General features: G+C 37.6%; 1 protein-coding gene across 2 annotated transcripts in view; it reads left to right on the plus strand.

Moving 5' to 3' along the window:
- Positions 1-20,188, plus strand: part of PRDM5 (PR domain containing 5) — a 208,114-nt gene that overhangs the window by 173,936 nt on the left and 13,990 nt on the right. For both annotated transcript variants that reach the window (XM_011996785.1, XM_011996786.1), the window contains one exon: positions 15,593-15,697. In XM_011996785.1, coding sequence (XP_011852175.1) covers positions 15,593-15,697 — 105 coding nt within the window. The remainder of the gene's footprint in view (positions 1-15,592; positions 15,698-20,188) is intronic.

A 20,188-nucleotide genomic window follows, 5' to 3' on the forward strand; every position in this document is an offset into this window, starting at 1 on the left:
TCGCAAGAACAGAAAACCAAACACCGCATGTTCTCACTCATAGGTGGGAACTGAACAATGAGATCACTTGGACTTGGGAAGGGGAACATCACACACCGGGGCCTATCATGGGGAGGGGGGAAGGGGGAGGGATTGCATTGGGAGTTATACCTGATGCAAATGACGAGTTGATGCGTGCTGACGAGTTGATGGATGCAGCACGCCAACATGGCACAAGTATACATATGTAACAAACCTGCACATTATCCACATGTACCCTAGAACTTAAAGTATAATAATAATTTTAAAAAAGGTAAATAGTAAAGATACTAATTTTCTAAGTAAAAGAAAAACAACTTCTACAGTTACCTTTGGAATTTTAAAATGTTAATGGTATTCAAATTTAGAAAATAAACATTTCTCATTTATTACAGTAATACTGTTGTCATCTTTTTCCTTGTTTTTAATCTTTTAGGCTGACTGACTTTTTGTCAAAATATTTTATGAGTTTTGAGCAAATTAAAATCTAGCAAGACCTCTGCCAGGACAACTATGGAATCCTCACCTGTGCAAATAGGCTGTTTCTTCAGCATTTTTAAGTTTGCCTGGGGCAGGTTTATGCTACTAGCTCCTTGCATCTGTGCAGAGTGTTGACTCAGAGATGTAATTTATATTGATATGATTTCCTCTGAATTCTGCCCGCTCCTTGATGGTTTTGTTTCACCTGTTGACATAAACTTGGCTGAAATGAATGCTGTGTTAGTCATGGGTGAACTAGCTGCATGTGTGATAGCACCTTTCTGCTGTGTTCTTATTATTTTCAAAATTGTGTAATGGGATAAGTATGTTTTTTTTAGAATTAGATATCCCTTTTCTAAGGCTTTACATGTACATAATTCCTTTCTCCTACACACCTCTGGATAAACTTTATGGTTTTATTCAAAGATAGATTACACTTGCCACCATCACATATGTCAGAAAGCATGCTTGTTATTTTTGGAAGTGGCCGAGTTGAATTAATTCAGTTCTGTGTGGACTGGCTGGATCTGCTTCTTAAATGTAAGAGTCTGTGACTATGTTGAATTCTCATTTCACTTCATTCTCTGTACTCCTATATTATCCCCCCAAATTGACAAGGATACTCTGTATTTGCTGCATACCATACTTCAAATTGTGTAGCAACAAAAACTGAAGGTGATGGACAACTCAACTTCATGATGGGCATCTCAACTTCATCTGCTCCACCGGCCAGGATTTTCTTTACTAATCTGTTGTATTCTTCTTGAGAATAAGGACCACATTTGAAACCGTTTTGTGTTTCTCTTGGTTTCTAACACAGTGTCTTACCTAATACTCCATGAAGACTTTTGCTGATGAAATGACTCTCAATGACGTCATCTAATCATGGGAATTATCTTGATTGTTGTCAGATCCTTTGTAAGTAGAGCTGGGAACACTTAAATTAATTGGTATGTAAGCTTAAAGTACTAGTTCAAATATAGGAAAAGACCTTTTTAAAGGAAGTATTTAATATTTTTCTTCCTAAATTTACCTTTGGTGGTGGATTACTGGGTCTGAGACTATACACCTGTCAAGAATGTTCCATTGGTAAAGGAAATTCCCAGCAACATGCAAAAAATAAAAATAAAAATAAAAATAAAGCTATCTTAAATTTATAAGACTTTGATTTTCATTAGCAATTTTTTAAGATAACACAAAGCAATGAGGATGATACATGACAACAGAAAAAGACAGTTACATCAGAAACATGCTCTCCCAACTCTGACAATTTATTGTTTTCTTAGTTGACTTCCATTCTCAATGTTATTTGAAAGTCAACATTTTTGTCTTGGACACTATATATCAGTTGGCATAAGTGTGTGTATATATATGTTTTTATATTTTCTGTATATCTTCTATATTTTTATCATATTTACTTCCCTTGTATTTCTTTCTCTTTCATTTATGCTTCCTTATATTTTCATTACAATTTGCATTGATTTTTCAAAGTTTGCATCATAATTTTTTAAGATGGTAAGCATAACTTTTTTCTTGTAACAAAATTTTCCTGTTCATATGATTCTTCTTCTTTTTTAAGATTAAAGTAAAAAATCTAAACACTTAGTCATTATGCAGGGAATGAAGTAATTTCCCATGAGATAATTTAAATAATAACACTCTTTCATTTAACTGCATTCCTTTTCTTTCAAGGATTACAAAGGACATTCTTTACAATGCACAAGTACATTGTTCTCAGAATTCTTATCAGCAAATTTTTTTCGGCTTCCTTTGTAACTCTCGTTACATGTGTAAGAAAAATGTTGCTGTGTAAAAGAACAACTCATTCCCATTTTTAGAGCCGGGATTCTTAGACTGTGTTGTGTATTATTTTTAATAGCCAGCCACTGACTTTGAATTTTTTGTTCATTGTCAGTGCTATGCTTCAATGTAAGCTAGAAGTATTCTGTGTCACTGGGATAGGGCCATTAGCATATGGCGTAATGATTGGGAAGATGTAGGCAGTAGGATGATTTTTATCCCAAACTAACCAAAAGCCCAACTGAAAGGGCCTTAAAAGATGAGGATTTGTATTAAGTCACATGACAAGAATTTCAGAGGAAGGGCCATCAGTGGTTGGTTAATAGCTCAACAGGGTCATTAGCGGCCCAGACTTTTCTCACGTCTCTTGCTGTCCTCAGCCAGCTCCTCACCTGTTCAGCACATGGCTGCAGCAGCTCCAGCAGGCTCTCCTTATGTGGTCTGCATCAACAGGCAGAAGAGGCCTTTTTCAGAATCTCCTGTAGACTTACCTTCTCTTCTCAGTGATTACAGTCGGCTCACATGCTCTAAGCTAAATCCATCGCTGCAAGGGAAATGGAATTGCTGTCATTGGGTTAGCGCATCAGTCCCCAAATGCATCTGCAAATTAGAATCACTGGGGAATATTTCAAAACTGCCAAAACGCAGGCCATACCTCAGACCATGAAATCACAATCTCTGGGGGTGCGCATCAGCATTTTTTGAAGCTCTTCAGGTGATTCCAGTGTGTAGAAAGTGTGGAGCCGAGGCTTAGCCTGATCAAGGGTCACTCTTTCGTCTGGGCTGGGGAGAGTCCTCCTCCAGGGTGCTTAACCAGGCAGAAGGCAACACCCAAATAGAATCAGGGTTCTGCCAGCAGTGATATGGACTAGGGAAGAGGCTCAGGTAGGAAGCAGAGTCACCCAAGACACAGGCCTGGGATTACAAGTGCCTTATTTTTTGTTCTGCTCTCTCTGAATGTATAACTGTCAGGTTCACGACTACGCCAAATGTCATGCCAAGGGTCAGGTTCTGATCCATGCTGAGGTTCAAGGGAGTGGGTGGATGAGCAGAAAGAACACTCGGGGGATCGTAGGCAGCTCTCATTAACAGCTTTCTCACACTGTCCACCCTGTCTTGGCTGCTTAGTCCAGCAGCCCCCATACACAGCTGTGCTGCCGGCTCTCCCTTGCCTTCAGGGTCAGTGACTTAACTCTTTCTCTCTTTTGCTACAAGCAAGCTGAGCTGTGTCCTGGCTCCCCTCTGTCCCTCTGCAAAGACAGACAGCTCTGATTCTCTCTCTCTCTCTTTCTCTGGGCACCCACGTGCCCACCATGTCAAGCCATGTTGAGCTGAGCCTGCGCAGTGTCAACAGGGCAATTATACCTTTTACAGAAAATAGTGGCTTAGAGCCAAGTGATGGCCTTCCCATGTTATGACTACATGGCTATGATAACAAGTGGAGTTCTACGCCTGCACTGTAGACTCACTGAGTCACTCTGGATGTTTACCTCGACTTATCCTTTACCAAAGCACAACATTACCTTACAATAACCTTGGTCATGTTTTTCAACAAATGTTTCTTCATTGTAAAGCGAGAATAACCATAGCAAATTTGCAGCATTGCTTAACAGCTAAATGGGAAAACAGTCTCTAAATTTCTTAGCACTTTGCCAGCCAGCGGAAAGTAGGCAGTTTGTGAACATAGGCAGCAGTGCAGGGGTGGTAGAGTATAATAGTAGTAGTAGAAAGAGTAGGAGTTGTTACTGATGCTGTTTTTGTCATTGTTATTATCATTACAATGCTTATGGTAGAGGATGGTGAACTAGATCAGAAGTTCTCACTTCTGGCTGCACATTCAAGGCACCTTGGGAGCTTTTAAAAAGCTAGTGCCTGGCCCTGCCCAAACTAGTTAAATCAGGCTGTCTGAGGGTGGGCCCTAGGCATCAATGTTTTTAAAAAGATCCCTAGGTGGTTTAAATGTGCAGGCAGGGTTGAAGTCCACTGGACTAGAAATTAGGAGAACATTAGGGAAAAGTTTATGTTTTGTCTCACGATTCCAAGTGGACTAGTTTGAGTCACCCCTGCAGCCCCAGGAAAACAAGGCTTTTGAGCTAGTTTGGATGCTTCTTTGCATGCTTTATGCCAGATAAGCTCTTTTATCACCTCTATGCAAATGATAGGACTTTCTGGCTGCCCAGCCATTTCATTTACATGCACTATTCTGTGGGCCTCAGAGTGGATTAATTAAAAGGGACCAGGTGCCTCCTTGTTTCTATTTAAACACTGTGTGCAACACTTTAATATGAAAATTATATCCTATTTACTGTGCTTGTTTTTAGTGTTCTATATGTTGCTTGTGCAATTCATTTTCCTAATTTTTAGAAGTGTGTTTTTCATTAGCTACAATGCAAAACCAATTATGGATGTGTTATGTAGAAACCTGCTTTAAATATTCTCCTAGCTTCCTAAGAGTTATAATTTTTAGGTGCATTGTTTACTAGGCCATGGGTATGTTTTGTCATATGTTGAAAGATCACACTGGCTATAAAAATAAGACGGTGAATAAAAAGCCACAAAAGCTATAAACATCTGTAAAAGAAGTTTTCTAAGCAAGGCTGCTTGTTAGAGGGAAGCGCAATGCATTCTGATTGTATGCAGCTGGTGGCACATGCACTTTCAGAAAGGGGCCCATTAAGAGGAACTGTTAGATATATGGCATGCCGTACTGTGGGCTGTAGCTCTGTTCCCTCAGCTGTGTGTAATAGAAACCCATGGGACCACACTTGCAAACCCTCCTCTAAATTTCACCCGCAATTCTGTTGCGAATTTGATATATAGAAGCAGGTAGTCATCTTTTCGTCTCAAAGCCCATCATACTAAGGGAAGATTACTAATCTTACCTGACTCCTAGGAAAGTGGAGGACTCTGAAAAATCACAGCATGGGTTTCTCAGCCTCTGCCATGTTGAGGAGCACACATCAGTCTGACGTCTGATCAGTGGTCAGGGCCACCGCAGGTGCCTATCTGTAGCTCTCTTTTATTCTTGGAGGATCTGTTGTGGGAATTGCCATATGAAGTACAGATGTAGGCCCAGTTATACACATACCCTGTCATACAAGAGTACAAGAAGGCCCTTACTGCAGACCCCTGTGAACAGCCTGGCTATGCTGGGGTTGGGGAGAGACGGGCCAGGTTTTGAGAATCTGCTGCTCACCAGTCCATTTTTGTGGCTCACAGCGAGGCCAGTCGCTGGAGCACTGGGTTGTCTCGAAGCAGGCGTGCAAAACACAGTTTCTGACTTCTGAGATGGCTGAATGTTTACACGATCCATCTTCCTGATATCAAAAATAGTTCCCCTAGATAGAGAAAGGCAAGACTCCTGATGCAGAAGGATAATGGCGATATTTTTAAGTTCTAGAATAGCATGAAAGCAGCTTTTAAAAAAACAAATTTAACTTTTTAGAAGAAAAATGTGAAATCTACAGAAGCAGAGAATAGGATAATGAATCCACAAGTATCTGCAGTCAAGTTCAACAAGTATTAATTCTTTTTCCATTTATAACCTCCTCACTACCCTAGCCATAAACTTGAATTTTTATATGTAAAATTAAAATTATATCTAATTCAAGGTGTAAGTGTAATTATGATGGTAGGCATCTTTATATAAGGTCTATTGTATAATTTGTTCATCTAGATTATGATAAAATTGAATTATGGGCATCCTAAGATCAAAGATACTTGCATTCTAGACCAGTGCTATTCAAAAGTGTGGCTCACAGACCAGTGGCAGCCCACAAACTCTTTATTTCTGGTCTGTGATAACTAAAGAAATCATGAGGAAGTGTTTAGAACTCTTGTAGCATTTTGGCATTGCTGTGACATTGAAGTACATGATAATTTTTCTAGTAATTCATTATGAGTATATTTTATAAAAGTATCACTCTGCAACAGACTGGGAAAAACAATCTTTCATTACAGATGGTTTGAGAAGCACTGTCTATAGTGTTTCTGTGGTTTGCCCCCCAGGGGACATTTGGCAATGTAGGGAGATATTTTGGGTTGTCACAACTGGGTGGAGGATGGAGTGGGGAAGGGTGTACTGCTGACATCTAGTGGGTGCACAGGACAGTCCTCACACCAAGGAATTATCTGGCCCTTTTGCTGAGATCCAGAAACCTTGCTCTGGACCACAGTGGAGAGTTTAAGTGCTCTGTGCCTTGTCTAAGGAAAGGTTGGCAAATAGTTTCTTGCCACAGTACAGGCTAGAAAGTCAACAAGTGACTGTCTGTGATCACAGACAGCCTCACAGTTGAGGCTCCATATCCCACAGTGGAAATTAGTGAGACATTTTGCAGAAGAGAAAGTTTGAGGGTTAAGTGAACCTGCCCCACGTCTTTTAAAAATATAACACAAGCCTTTTTTGTTTACAAGTTGTCAATTTCATCTATGCCACAGTTTGTAATGTGTCTGACAGATCAGCCAGCCACTACCATAGCAACAGAGAAAATGGGAAACTAGAAATTTATAAAATTTAGTTTATCTAGAAATTTCATATTTAAGAAATTGACACCAAATTTGTGCCTCATGATTTTTTTTTTTTAAATGAAACACTATTTTGCTTTCAGCTGAACCTTTGTTTTAAACATTTTTGGTAAGGCAAACTTCTCTAAAATCAATGATATAAAATTAAAGACATTAAAATGTTCCACTTTTGCAGAAAGGTCTAAGTGTAAATTGATGATGTGGTGTTCTCAGGGTCTCTCCTTAGTGAGAGTCCCTTATGAATTTTTTAGATTTTGTTTTAAATTTAGAACTAGGAAATAATTATCTGGTGAAATATGTCATTTTGTGAGTTTTAATAGAGTAAACATTAATGGCTATAAAATAATCTAATCTACAAAAAGTAGCCAAACAAAATTATTTTGGAACAAAACGTATGCATACCCTTTAAGTCCTAAAATGTCTTTTTGTGTGTGTGAGAGAGAGACGAAGACTGTCTTCCACATCTGATTCCTCTTTGGTAAACATCTCTAAATTTTATTTGAAATCCAGGTTGGTCACTTGGACATTGTTTCATTAAGTGTGTACACTGTGGCTTTATTACAGCTTTGATCGAGACAGATAGAGAAAAGGTGTATCCATAGTGTATTCACAGAAGATACAACCACACATCCTGGCTAACACGGTGAAACCCTGTCTCTATTAAAAAATACAAAAAAACTAGCCGGGCGAGGTGACGGGTGCCTGTAGTCCCAGCTACTCGGGAGGCTGAGGCAGGAGAATGGCCTGAACCCCGGGAGGCGGAGCTTGCAGTGAGCTGAGATCCGGCCACTGCACTCCAGCCTGGGCTACAGAGCGAGACTCCGTCTCAAAAAAAAAAAAAAAAAAGATACAACCACAGAGGAGCTAGTGTTTCACTCGCAAGTTGAACCTTCTCCTAAGCAAACCCGTAATTATATATATTCAGAAGACCACAAGCTCTAACAGTCCTCACCATGCTCACTAGTCTTCCTGTTTTCTTTCATCGCTTACAAGTTTCCCTTTCTCAATTTCAGTAGAGTCAGGCTAGAGAAAGAGAACATATCATGAAAGAGAACATATTAAGCATCAGTCTGTGATTTTGTGACACCTTTACCTTGGCCTCTGACTATAAGAGAAAGAGCTCATTGGTCTTATTTTCCACTTTATTTGATTGTGGTCTAATGTAAACCATAGAGAGCAACCACAGGCTATCTTTGGATTATGTACCTACTGTGTGTGGATCAGCCACTCTTGATCCATCCAGGGATCCGAGGTTGACCCATCCTTATCTTTGGTAGCCTGTGTGACGGGGTCATACCTCTAACCTTTTGGTCAGGAATTCTTAGCTCAACGAAAAGAAAGCTTCTAATCAATTTCTATTTCTAAGGACTTCACGTTCAGAATCCTCCAAAGTTTATCTAAAATTTAACTTTGTTTCTGTAGAACCCTCTCAGATGATGTTGAAATTTATTAATTCATCTTATCAAAAAAAAGTAACATTTGAAGATACTGTTCTTTTATATAGGTGGGTATTAACTACACAAAATATGACTTTTTATTAGCTAGATTACAAGGTGCAGGGCATAGAGCTGTGTAAATCCTATCTTTTGAATGAATTCTGCCAAGTATTGTTTGATTAAAGCTAGACTGATGAGACTCCTGATTAATTCTGCCTCTAATAGATTACAGTTTAACTGACAAATACATTGCCTCCATTTAGTAATGATTCCCAAGTTATGATGACAAAGGACAAGCTATTTGTCAGTTAAACTGTGTAATCATCCAGAAACAGAATTAATCAAGAACCTAATCATTCTTTCTCTACTTAAATTCAGCTAATGAGCTAAAGTGTATAATTTATACTACATATTCTACTCAGGGAGGCTCTAGAGGCAATAAAGATTTTTTTTTTTTTTTTCACAGTTTTTCAGAGAAAGGAGCAGGAGCAGAAATCAGTGCCTCTCCAAGTATATCCCCTGTACCACTGAGCTTGTTCTAACTGTGTTGACCATGTTCAGATTGGTATTTCTTTGGCATGGCTTATTAGGAGTAATGAAAAGAATTAGTAAGGGGAGGGGTATGTGAGGGTTTGCTGTCTGAGAAAGAAAATGCATTTATTTTCTCCTATTTTGGTTTATTTGGTTCTCTTAACTTTAGAGGTGAGTGACCTATGACCTCTTGGCTCTGCCTCCAGTATAAGGGCCATTTACTGGAGCTGAAATTCTCTAACACTTGCTTTGAAGACATTCACTGTACGTTGGAATCCTTTTCCGTGGTAGGCATTAGAAGTTCCTTCAAGGAGCACTGTAGACAGTCTGACTAGTATCTGCCATGAATTATATATCTTCTTGTGATATCTTCAGGAATAGTGCAGGCTCTGTGTAGGATCTGAGATGAAGAGGAGAGGCATTTAAAGGGCAAACACCGCTGCCTGTTAATATACTTAGTTATGACAGAGAGCGTTTCTTGCCAGACTGACATAGAAATATGATCGTGGGACCTTCATGAGCTTCTCTTAGGGCAAAACCCCAAGGACTCCCTGATTTTAAATGGTTCTAGGTAGAGAAAAGGGAGTCCAGGCAGGTTGAAAACTACTTAATCAAATGGATTCCTCTTCAAACTTCTTTAATTGGAAGAACTTTCCAATTTTATCCTTTACTTTTTTTTATCCATTTTGTCCTTTACTTTTCTGCCAACATGCATGTATAAATACATGGTGGTTGTACTTGTAGTATATTGTGAAGGAGAAAATAAGGAAAGGTAATATAATTTCAATGACATTTGTAAGTGAAGTATATTAAATTAATCAGCAATAGCATATATAAACATGTGAAAAGTATCAGTATGTGAGTGGATAACGTGTGTGTGTGTAAGTGTATAAGACATTATTTATTCAGCTAAGCCAATGATTAATACATGTTTGCGTTTTTAAACCTCTTGTGATAACTACAAAGCCCTCTTCCCTCACCAGAATCTCAGTATACTAGCAGGGAACCAGTCTCTTAAGCATCTGTATGAGCAATGTCTAGGATACTCACCTAGACAGTGTCTCCTAAGAGGAAATTTGGGAAGGAGTGAAAGGGTTTTTCTTAATCTCTGGTGCTCAGGCCTTGATTTTCATTTCCTTTTCTTCCCTGATACCTCTTCTTGCTCTTAGGATGGCATTTTGGCAGTTAGTTCTGTCTTAGGATGTTCTCTGCAAAACCCTCACCTGTCATTGACAGCTACCATGGGTGCTGTGCCCCTCATGTCTTCACGACTTCTGGTCTTACAAATAAAGCGTAGGGATTAAGCTCCTTTTTCTTCTCATATACTTCATAATAATGTCTTTGTATTTTTTTAAATAAAAGTTTAAGTAGAATATTTAGATACAGTGAAAGCCTTAATAAGAAATCCCAGCAACTTCAAACAAATTCTGATCCAAATACTTAAAACTACCTTTTCATTTTCAAGTTTTTGAAAAACAGTGGAATATTTGAAAAAATATTTGAAGTTGCCAAAGGTATTGTGATATGTGAAAATAGATTATGTTTATTCAGACTAGAGGGGAAAGCACATTATATTTTTTGGACTGCAAAGAAAATTCAACGTTTTTCCTGATGACTGTGAAGACTCATTAAACATTTTTTTTTTACATCTTTAAATTATACACATAGTTACTTTCATTTCTGGCAACATGGTAGACACTCCATATCCTGGAAAAAAAGGCCATGTAAGGAGTACTTATTAATGCTGGATAAAGCAAAGCAAACAACAAACATCTGAACTTGTAAAAAAGTAATGGTAACCCTCAGGATTCAACGAGCAAAAATGGAGCTGAAAGTGAGTGATAAGTTCAAGTTGAGGATGCAGCACCTGCAGGGTGTTTGCCAGTATTGGTGATCTCAAGACTTGGGTTTTCATGGTGTCAGGGAAAACGAGACAAACTGTATGTTCAGATTATAGGGCAAGATGGAATCCCATACCACTATTATTCTTGGACTCTAGAAATGCTATGCTCAAAATAAAATTGGGAACTAGACATAATCTTCCTTTGATAAAGGGGTTGGTGCTTGAGTCATTTAACTGTTTTGGAGTAATTGCTGGCTAGGGAAAGCTTTCTTCTTAGAGTTTATAACCGCAATCCCTCCCTCAAGTGTGGAGTTCAGACTTACAATATCTGCCTCACCAGAAAACCCTAAGGCAATAAATCAACTTAAAACAGTCTTTGATTGATAGCATCCCAGAGTGCCTGGCAGAAGCAAACACAAATGCTGTCTGGAGGGACTTACCCTCAACCTAGGGGTCACAGGATTTTAACAGATAAAGACCACCAAACGTGTGCTCATGATTTCAAATCCCAGACACCCAAGGAAACAAAAGTCACGAGCAGGAGACAGGAGAAACCACAAAAAGCAGAACTAGACTTCCAAACATCTTAAGATAATGCTTTATCAGATAAAGTAAATTATATAAATGTCTAGAATATTTTCAAATAGGCATAAACAACATGAGTTGCTTATGAGAAAAATGAGATTGTATCAAAAATTAAATGGAGTTGGGAAATAAGCAAATAAAACTTCTGAAAGTTAGAAATATGACAACAGAAATAAAAAGCCCTAGGATCCCATTAAACAGCAAGCTGAAAAGAGAATTGATCAACTGATTTTTAAAATCAATTGACTTTAAGAAATTAGAGTATAACTCCCAATTATACCTGATGTAAATGATGGGTTGATGGGTGCTGATGAGTTGATGGGTGCAGCACAGCAACATGGCACAAGTATACATATGTAACAAACCTGCACGTTATGCACATGTACCCTAGAACTTAAAGTATAATAATAATAAAAAATAAATTAAAAAAAAAGAAATTAGAGTACAACACAAAGAGGTGGAAATGGTAAAGAGATATTAAGAAATATAAAGAGTAAAGTGAGCCTATGATATATATCATTGGATTTTTAGACTTTCATTCAACAACAAATGAGAAAAGTAGTCATTTTCAGTCAAAAACAATTTGCCATCAACAGATCCTTGGAAAATCAGATAAATAAAAAAGCCTGAAAAGTAAAGAAATTGTTAAACATGTATAAAGCTAAATCACATTGATTGTATAAAGTAATAATGATTTCATATTAGGCACTGCAATGGACTGAATATTTTCATTCTCCCCAAATTCATTTGTGAAATCCTAACCATCAGTATGATGGTATTAGAGAATGGGACCTTTGGGAGCTGATGGGGTCATGAGGGTATAGCTGTCATGAATGGGATTAGTGCCCTTATAAGGAGCTGAAGAGACCAGAGTACTTTCCCTCCACCATGTGAGGACAGGGAATTTGCAACCCGGAAGAGAGCCCTCACGTGAACCTGACTACAGTGACACCCTGACCTTAGACCTCCAGCCTCCAGAATGGTGAGAAATAAATGCCTGTTGTTTATAGCGACCCAGTCTATGGTATTTTGTTATGGCAGCTCAAAGTGACTAAGATAAGCATTAAAAACCAAGATATAAATAAAATACTGCTACATACTAACTTGTAAGAGGATCATTCTATGGTACCTGTATTATTCAGTAGGAGAGAAAACGTATGGATAAACTTTAGTTTTAAACATACAAAGTAAAATATTTTAAGGATAACCACTAAAAGGATAGAAATAGAGATAATAACTTTTAAAGTAGTACCAGGGAAAGGATCAATCTAAAACATGTAATAAAATATATGGGAAAAACTTGTAAAACAAATAGGGTAATAGTAGTGCACAAAATAAATATTGGAAATATATTCAAGTATATCAGTAATCACAAATTTGTAAAGAGGCAAAACTTGCCATCTTAGATAGAAATAATCTTTGGATCACAAAAAAGTTTGGGTGAAAAAAATCTAGTCATATGTTGTTTATAAAAGTTACTCCCCATACATAAGGACATAGGCTGTTTGAAAGCAAAAAGATGGGTATAGCAGGCAAGTACTAATTTTAAAAAACTTTTATAGCTATATTGCAGTCATATTAATTTCAAGGTAATGAAGAATTATTACAGATAGAGAAGGTCATGTCAAAATGATAAAAGGTTCTAATTTCCAATAATATAATAGTTTAAAATTTATGTATACTTACATACCTAATAAAAGTCTCAAAACATCTAAAACAAGGTGATAGAATCACAAGGATACACTGAATATTGGAGTATAAAATGGTTTATTAACTTTGCAGAGCTATTTATTCATTTGTAGAAAAGTTGAAGAGTCAGTCCCACTTCTAGGTACACATCCCTTAGAGAGTTGCTTTCACCTATATTCAAGTGTACAAGATTTTTCAGGGCAACATTATTTATAAGAGTGTACAACTGGGAATAACATAGCTATCTATCATTAGAGAATGTATATACATAAATTGTGGTATACATGTATTTAATTTGTAATATGGCACAACATTGAAAATTAGTAAATATGAGCTACATGTGTTCACAAAAATGAAAGTGAGGCCTAGAAACCTGTGAGGATAATGTTGAACAATGATAAAGTACATCTCAACAGAACACGCACAAAAAGTGGATACAGTATGATAGTATTTACATACTTTAAAATGGCAAAATAATACTCTATCTTAAGGTTCCATCCATACATAGGTAGTAACAATATAGAGAAAGGCAAGGGAATGGTACTTAACGTATCTGAGGAAGTTGTCATCCCTGAGGAGATGGGACAGTGCTGCAGGTGGTGGGGGAGGAGGCAATTGAGAGCGGCACCTGTATTGAGAAGGTTGGATTTCTTAGGCTAGTTGGTGGGCACATGTATGTCTGTCTGGTTATTTACATACTGTTTTTTATGGGTCTGCAAAAAAAGTTACAGATTTTTGATACTAGGGAGAAAATATAAATACAACTTGTTAACAAGAAACATGCATACACTACCTCAATTCAAAAATGTTTTTGTTTTCTTTTTGAGAGGGAGTTGTGCTCTTGTCACCCAGGCTGGAGTGCAATGGAGCAATCTCAGCTCACTGCAACCTCCACCTCCTGGTTTCAAGTGATTCTCCTGCCTCAGCCTCCCAAGTACTTGGGATTACAGGTGCCCGCCACAACACCCAGCTAATTTTTGTATTTTTAGTAGAGACGGGATTTCACCATGTTGGCCAGGCTGGTCTCAAACTGCTGACCTCAGATAATTAATCTGCCTTGGCCTCCCAAAGTGCTAGAATTACGGGCATGAGCCACCATGCCCAGCCCGAGAACATTTATAGCAATATTTTTGAAGATATATTTGATTAAAAAAATCTCACTGCAAGTTTACCTATATCTGAACGAAACTTTTTAATGATGCACTGAGTAGTAACTTGCAAGCTGTTGGAATGGAATAATATTAATTAATTTATTTCACAATTAATCCAGGCTAAAAAGATGGTAATATGACTAAGTTCCTGGTATCAAAGATGGCTAAGGAATTATAAATTATTTTTCTCTTCATTTTGAGATACTTCTTTGCCTTGAGTTTTCTTAATTGTTTTTATAATAAAAATGCCTCATTTAAGAAATGTAATTTAGATTTTATAAAAGAACATCCTCCTGGAAAAATATGAGGTAATAGAAGTGAAAATACATAAATCAGCCAGGCGCGGTAGCTCAAACCTGTAATCCCAGCACTTTGGGAGGCCAAAGCAGGTGGATCATTTGAGGTCAGGAGTTGAGACCAGCCTGGTCAACATGGTGAAACCCCATCTCTACTAAAAATACAACAATAACAACAAAAATCGCTGAATATGGCAGCAGCTACTCATGAGTAGTCCCAGCTACCCAGCTACTCATGAGGCTGGGGCAAGAGAATCGCTTGAACAAGGGAGGCAGAGGTTGCAGGGAGCCAAGATCATGCCACTGCACTCCAACCTGGGTGACAGAGGGAGACTCCCGTCTCAACAACAAAAAGAAAATACATAAATCACAATTGATTTATTTTTAAACTTATCTCCCAAAATCTGTAGAAAATTTAATTCTAAAGTTTTTATTTCTAGGAATTCCTCTTAGACAGTAAACAATTTGTAACCTCTAGATCAAGGGTTCTCAAACTTTTTTCATTCATGATGCCCTGAGTATCTCCGTAGATTTTTATGGTACCCATAGATCAAAAGAAACAACCTAGAAGTGTAAGCAGTTACATCACAGCAACCATCCAGTGTCCACCATTGCAAAGACAGGACGTCATTGGAAGAAATGTAGCACAGTCCAGTGTTGAAACTGAACTGCCTTGAGCTAGTCATTTTCAGTGTCCAACAGATGTGGGTTATTCCTGTGTCCCCTGAAAATGTAAAATTGCTCATAGTACCTGTATTAGTTTGTTCTCTCACCACTATGAAGAAATACCTGAGACTGGGTAATTTATACAGGAAAGAGGTTTAATTGATACTACAGTTGTGCATGGCTGGGGAGGGCTGAGGAAACTTACAGTCATGGTGGAAGCTCACTCATCCCTCTTCACATGGAGGCAGGAGAGAGAAGCATGGAGCAAAGTGGGAAAAGCCCCTTACAAAACCATCAGATCTTGTGAGAATTCACTCCCTATCGTGAGAACAGCATGGGGGTAACCACCCCCATGATTCAATTACCTCCCGTCAGGTCTTTCCCATGACATACGGGGATTATGGGAACTACAATTCAAGATGAAATTTGGGTGGGGACACAGCCAAACCATATCAGCATACCTGTGAATTTGCTGCAGTATCCCGTAGATCCTGTAACAGTCACCTGAATATGGAGGGCTCTGCATTCATTCATTCACTGGCAATTTTGGTGGTCTCTTTTTGTTGACTGCAGGAGAAGCCGTACAAGTGCTCAGAGTGCAGCAAGGCCTTCAGCCAGAAGCGAGGCCTGGATGAGCACAAGAGGACGCACACTGGAGAAAAGCCTTTTCAGTGTGATGTGAGTTTGGATTTTTTTTCCCCCCATAGTGTCTTCCAATAACAGGAAGTAGGAGTGTGTGTGTGCATATGTGTGTGGGTGTGGGTGTGTGTGTTGCATTGCTGGTATGTACCTATGTCTGTTAATGTCTTGTGCTATTTATAGCTTTTTCTTGCATAATACATGTAACTGCATTGTAATCATTTTATTCATCCGGTTTGTTGGCAGCAAATAAATTCTGATTTTCTTTTAGACATGATTGTACCCTGTTTTAATACCGTTGTGTTGTTCTTCCAAGGTGTAAATGCATGATGATTTGAGGCAGCTTTCATGTATCTGGCCAAATCTTTACTGATAATGACAGTTAAACCGGAGATTCGACTGGTCATACATATTATTTACTTGGGTAAAGCCAAACATGTACAAAATTCCAAAATGCATATAAACTCCTTTGTGTTAAATAATGCTGTTACTAAGTGTTGTCTAAGTTTTCTGCTTATGACATTTGAATTAAAATTGAATTATTTGACATAGCATACATTATTTCTGAAAGAAAAAAATACTACTGTTGACAGTAAAATTAATCTGAATATTGATCAATTTAGGGGAAAAAAAACACTGTTCTTTTGTGTGGGATTGGCAGTTGACAAAGAATCGACACATGTTAGGGAATCAATGTAAGAAAAAACATCAAAACTGTACAGTGTGATATGGCACAGTGCAGAATTCTGCTTAAATGTTGAGGGAAATTCCAGAACTTAGATCCATCATCATGTCCCAATGGATACAGCATAGGGTAAGCAGTCCATATGAAAGGAAACTCACAAACACAAGATATTTTCCTTGTCCTTTCATGAAACTTCAGTGGTAAGGTTAAGGCAACAATGTACTCCCAGTGGGCATACTCATAAAAATACTTTTATTAACAGTGCACTTCTTTTGAGGAAAGAAACAGTTGTAGAGAAAAAAACGCACACATATAAAGCTCTACTGAACAGAGCTACAGCCCTAGTTCAGTGATTTCAATTAGTTTAAGTCATTGCTGCTTTTATTGGAAGCATTTTCATAAAGGCAAACCCTATTTAGATGGTTTAATTGTACTGCTGCACAAATAACTGATACAGCCGAGAAATTAAATACTAACTGCATCTTTCTACCATCACATTCAACCCATCTTTTAATCTATGCTGAATGCTTTTGTTGAATATTCCCTTAGGTGAATTGAAACATCATGTTATGTTTTTTAAAACTATGATGTTACAAGTTGACTTTTTTCTATTTGCTTCTGTCCCATTTATTTCTATGATGTGTTTAAAACTCTGAAATCTTCATTTGCAGCCCATACTGATCTGTTGAGTAGAGATCCATATTTCTAAGTGCCTCCTAAACATTTCTGAAATGCTGACTGCTCAGTAGAGAATTGTCTGCCTTTGCTGCAAAATTTTGTCCTCTTAACTTACTCGCTGGGAATAGAAGTCACCCTTTCTCACCCTACTCCAGTCTCTCTCCCTCTTAAAGAGCTCTCAGATTCATTAATTTCTCTTAGTTTTCATTTCTACTTGTAACACATAGCTCAGACCTTCACTGTTTCATCTACATCCAGTCTCCAGTGTGTGTGTTCTCCACACTGTCACCCTACCAAGGTGATGCATTTTTTCAATTGAGGTGAAATTCACATGATATAAAATTAACCATTCTAATGTGAACAGTTCAGTGACATTTAGTATATTGACTGTGTTGTACAAGCACCACCTCTCTAACCCCAAAATATTTTCATCACCCCAAAATAAAACTCCATACCCAATAAACATTTACACCTCACTTCCCTCATCCCTTAGCAGCTACCAATCTGCTTTCGCTTCTATAGACTTACCTATTCTAGATATTTCATATAAATAAAATATACAATATGTGACCTTTTGTGACTGGCTTCTTTCATTGAGCATAATGTTCTCAAGGTTTATCCACATTGTCTCATGTATCAGTAGGTCATTCCTTTTTATGGCTGGATGATGTTCCATTATATTTTTATATCACAATTTGTTTATCCATTCATCTGTTGGTGGACACTTCTTTCTACCTTATGACTATTGTGAATAGTGCTGTGGTGAACATGGGCATACAAGTATTTGAGTACCTGTTTTCAATTATTTGGGGTATATACCTAGGATTGAATTGCTGAGGTATTTGGTAATTCTGTTTAACTTTTTTGGGAACTGACGTACTGTTTTCCTCAGGAGCAACACCATTTTATATTTCCATCAGCAATGCACAAGGATTCCAATTTCTCCCCATTCTTGCCAATACTTATTTTTTATTTAATTACCCATATTGGTGGGTGTGACGTATCTGACCATGGTTTTGATTTACATTCCCCAAAGAACTAATGGTGGTGAGCATCTTTCCATATGCTTCCTGACCATTTCTATATCTTCTCTGGAGAAATGTTTCTTCAAGTCCTTCGCCCATTTTAAAATAGTATTGTCTTTTTGTTGTTGAGTTTTAAGAGGTTTTAATGTTTGGATATTAGGCTCTTATCAGATATATGATATGCAAATATTTTTTTCATTCTGTAGGTTTTCTTTTCACTTTGTTGAAAATGTCCTGAGACGCATAAGGCCTTTTAATGTTGATGAAGTGCCCGTTATGCATTTTTTTCTCTATTTGATCATGCTTTTGGTGTTATATCTAAGAATTCATTGCCAAATCCAAGGTTGTGGGATTTTTCCTTCTGGTTTTTTTTGTTGTTTGTTTGTTTGTTTTTCTCGAAGAGTCTTATAGTTTTAGCTCTTATATGTGGCACAAGGAAAGGGTCTATTCTTTGCATTCTTTTTCAGTCTTTCACTATTGAATATGGTGGGTTTTTCATAAATGCCCTTTATTTTGTTGAGAAATTTCCCTTTTCTCCTAGCTTCCTGAGGTTTTTTTTTTTTTTTTTAATCAAGAGAGGATGTTGGAGTTTGTCAGATGCCTTTTCTACAGCAATTGAGATGACTATGTTTTTTCCCCTTTGTTCTGTTAGTATAATTTGTTACTTTGATTTTCTTATTTGAAGCACTGTTGGAGTCCTGAGATAAATCCCCATTGGTCATGGTTTAGAACCCTTTTAATACGCTCTGAGATTCAATTAGTATTTTGCTTGTTTGTTTGTTTTAGGATTTTTGCATCTAGATTTATAAGAGATTTTGGTCTGCAGTTTTCTTTTTTCATAACATCTTTGTCTGACTTTGGTATTAAGGTAATGCTAGCCTTACACAATGAGTTAGGGAATATTTCCTCCTCTTCTGTCTTTTTGAAAGACTTACAGAATTGGTGTTAATTCTTCTTTAAATGTTTGGTAGAATTTATCAGTGGAGCCACCTGATCCTGGACTTTTCCTTGTTGGTATGTTTTTTATTTGATTCAACCTCTTTATTGGTCTTTTTAATTTTTCTATTTTTTCATGAGTCAGTTTTGGTAATTGCTGTGTGTTTCTAGAAATTTGTTCATTTCATCATGGTTACCCAGTTTGTTGGCAAATTGAGTAACCATGATAAAATGGATATATATACATATATATGTGTACATATATGTATATATATGTATATATATGTGTGTGTGTATACATATGAAATCAGTTTTTTACAATTTTGCTCAAATGACACGTCACTCATTCATACTACTTTAACCTCTTAGGCACAGTCATTCCAGGCTGTGCAAATAGCCCAGCATGCCTATAGCGATAACTTTGAAATCTTTCTTTCTCCTGCCCAAGTCTCTCTTTTGAACCCTAGGCAGATATTTTCAACTGCCTATAGGACATCTCTCTTGTATTTCAAACTGAAATCATGATCTCCCAGCTGTCTTAATCTGTCAACATGATCCTTTCCATTTCCCATATCTCTAAGTACTGTACCATCCCCAAATAACCCAAATCACATATCTGAGCCTCATGTTGGACACCTCTTTTTCCCTAAGCCATGAATGATAGCCACTATTCTAGTTAAGGTCCTGTTACGGGAAAGGCACAGAGATCCACGGTTTGCATGTATTCTCTCTGATCTCCACTAAAACTCAGGAATATATAGGTGTTATTTGCATGTATATGAAGCAGTCGAGGTTCACTGAGGTTGAGTGACTTCCCTACAGTTCACAGCAAGTCAAGATTCTAGAGTTCAAGGTTGCAGTGAGCCAAGATCGTGCCGCTACACTTCAGCTTGGGCAAGGGAACAAGACTGTGTCTCAAAAAAGAAAAAAAAAAGATTCTAGGGTCAAAACCCAGGTCTTTCTAAGCAGTTTACCATGCAGCTTTCACTCAGACCCTATAATTCCTGCCTTTGCTTCTATCTGTTTTTAAAACATACCACCATCTCTAAATTCTCATTGTCACCTTCATTTCTCTAATTCTCTCACACCCTCTCACATCCAATCCAATAGCATAACCAATTGGTTCTACATTAAAATAAGTTCAGTGTCTGAATAATTCTCATAACTCCATGGCTTTATCTCAGTCTCCTGGAATATTGCAATATC

This window comes from Mandrillus leucophaeus, unplaced genomic scaffold (assembly GCF_000951045.1).
Source record: "Mandrillus leucophaeus isolate KB7577 unplaced genomic scaffold, Mleu.le_1.0 Scaffold523, whole genome shotgun sequence".
Lineage (NCBI taxonomy): Eukaryota > Metazoa > Chordata > Mammalia > Primates > Cercopithecidae > Mandrillus > Mandrillus leucophaeus.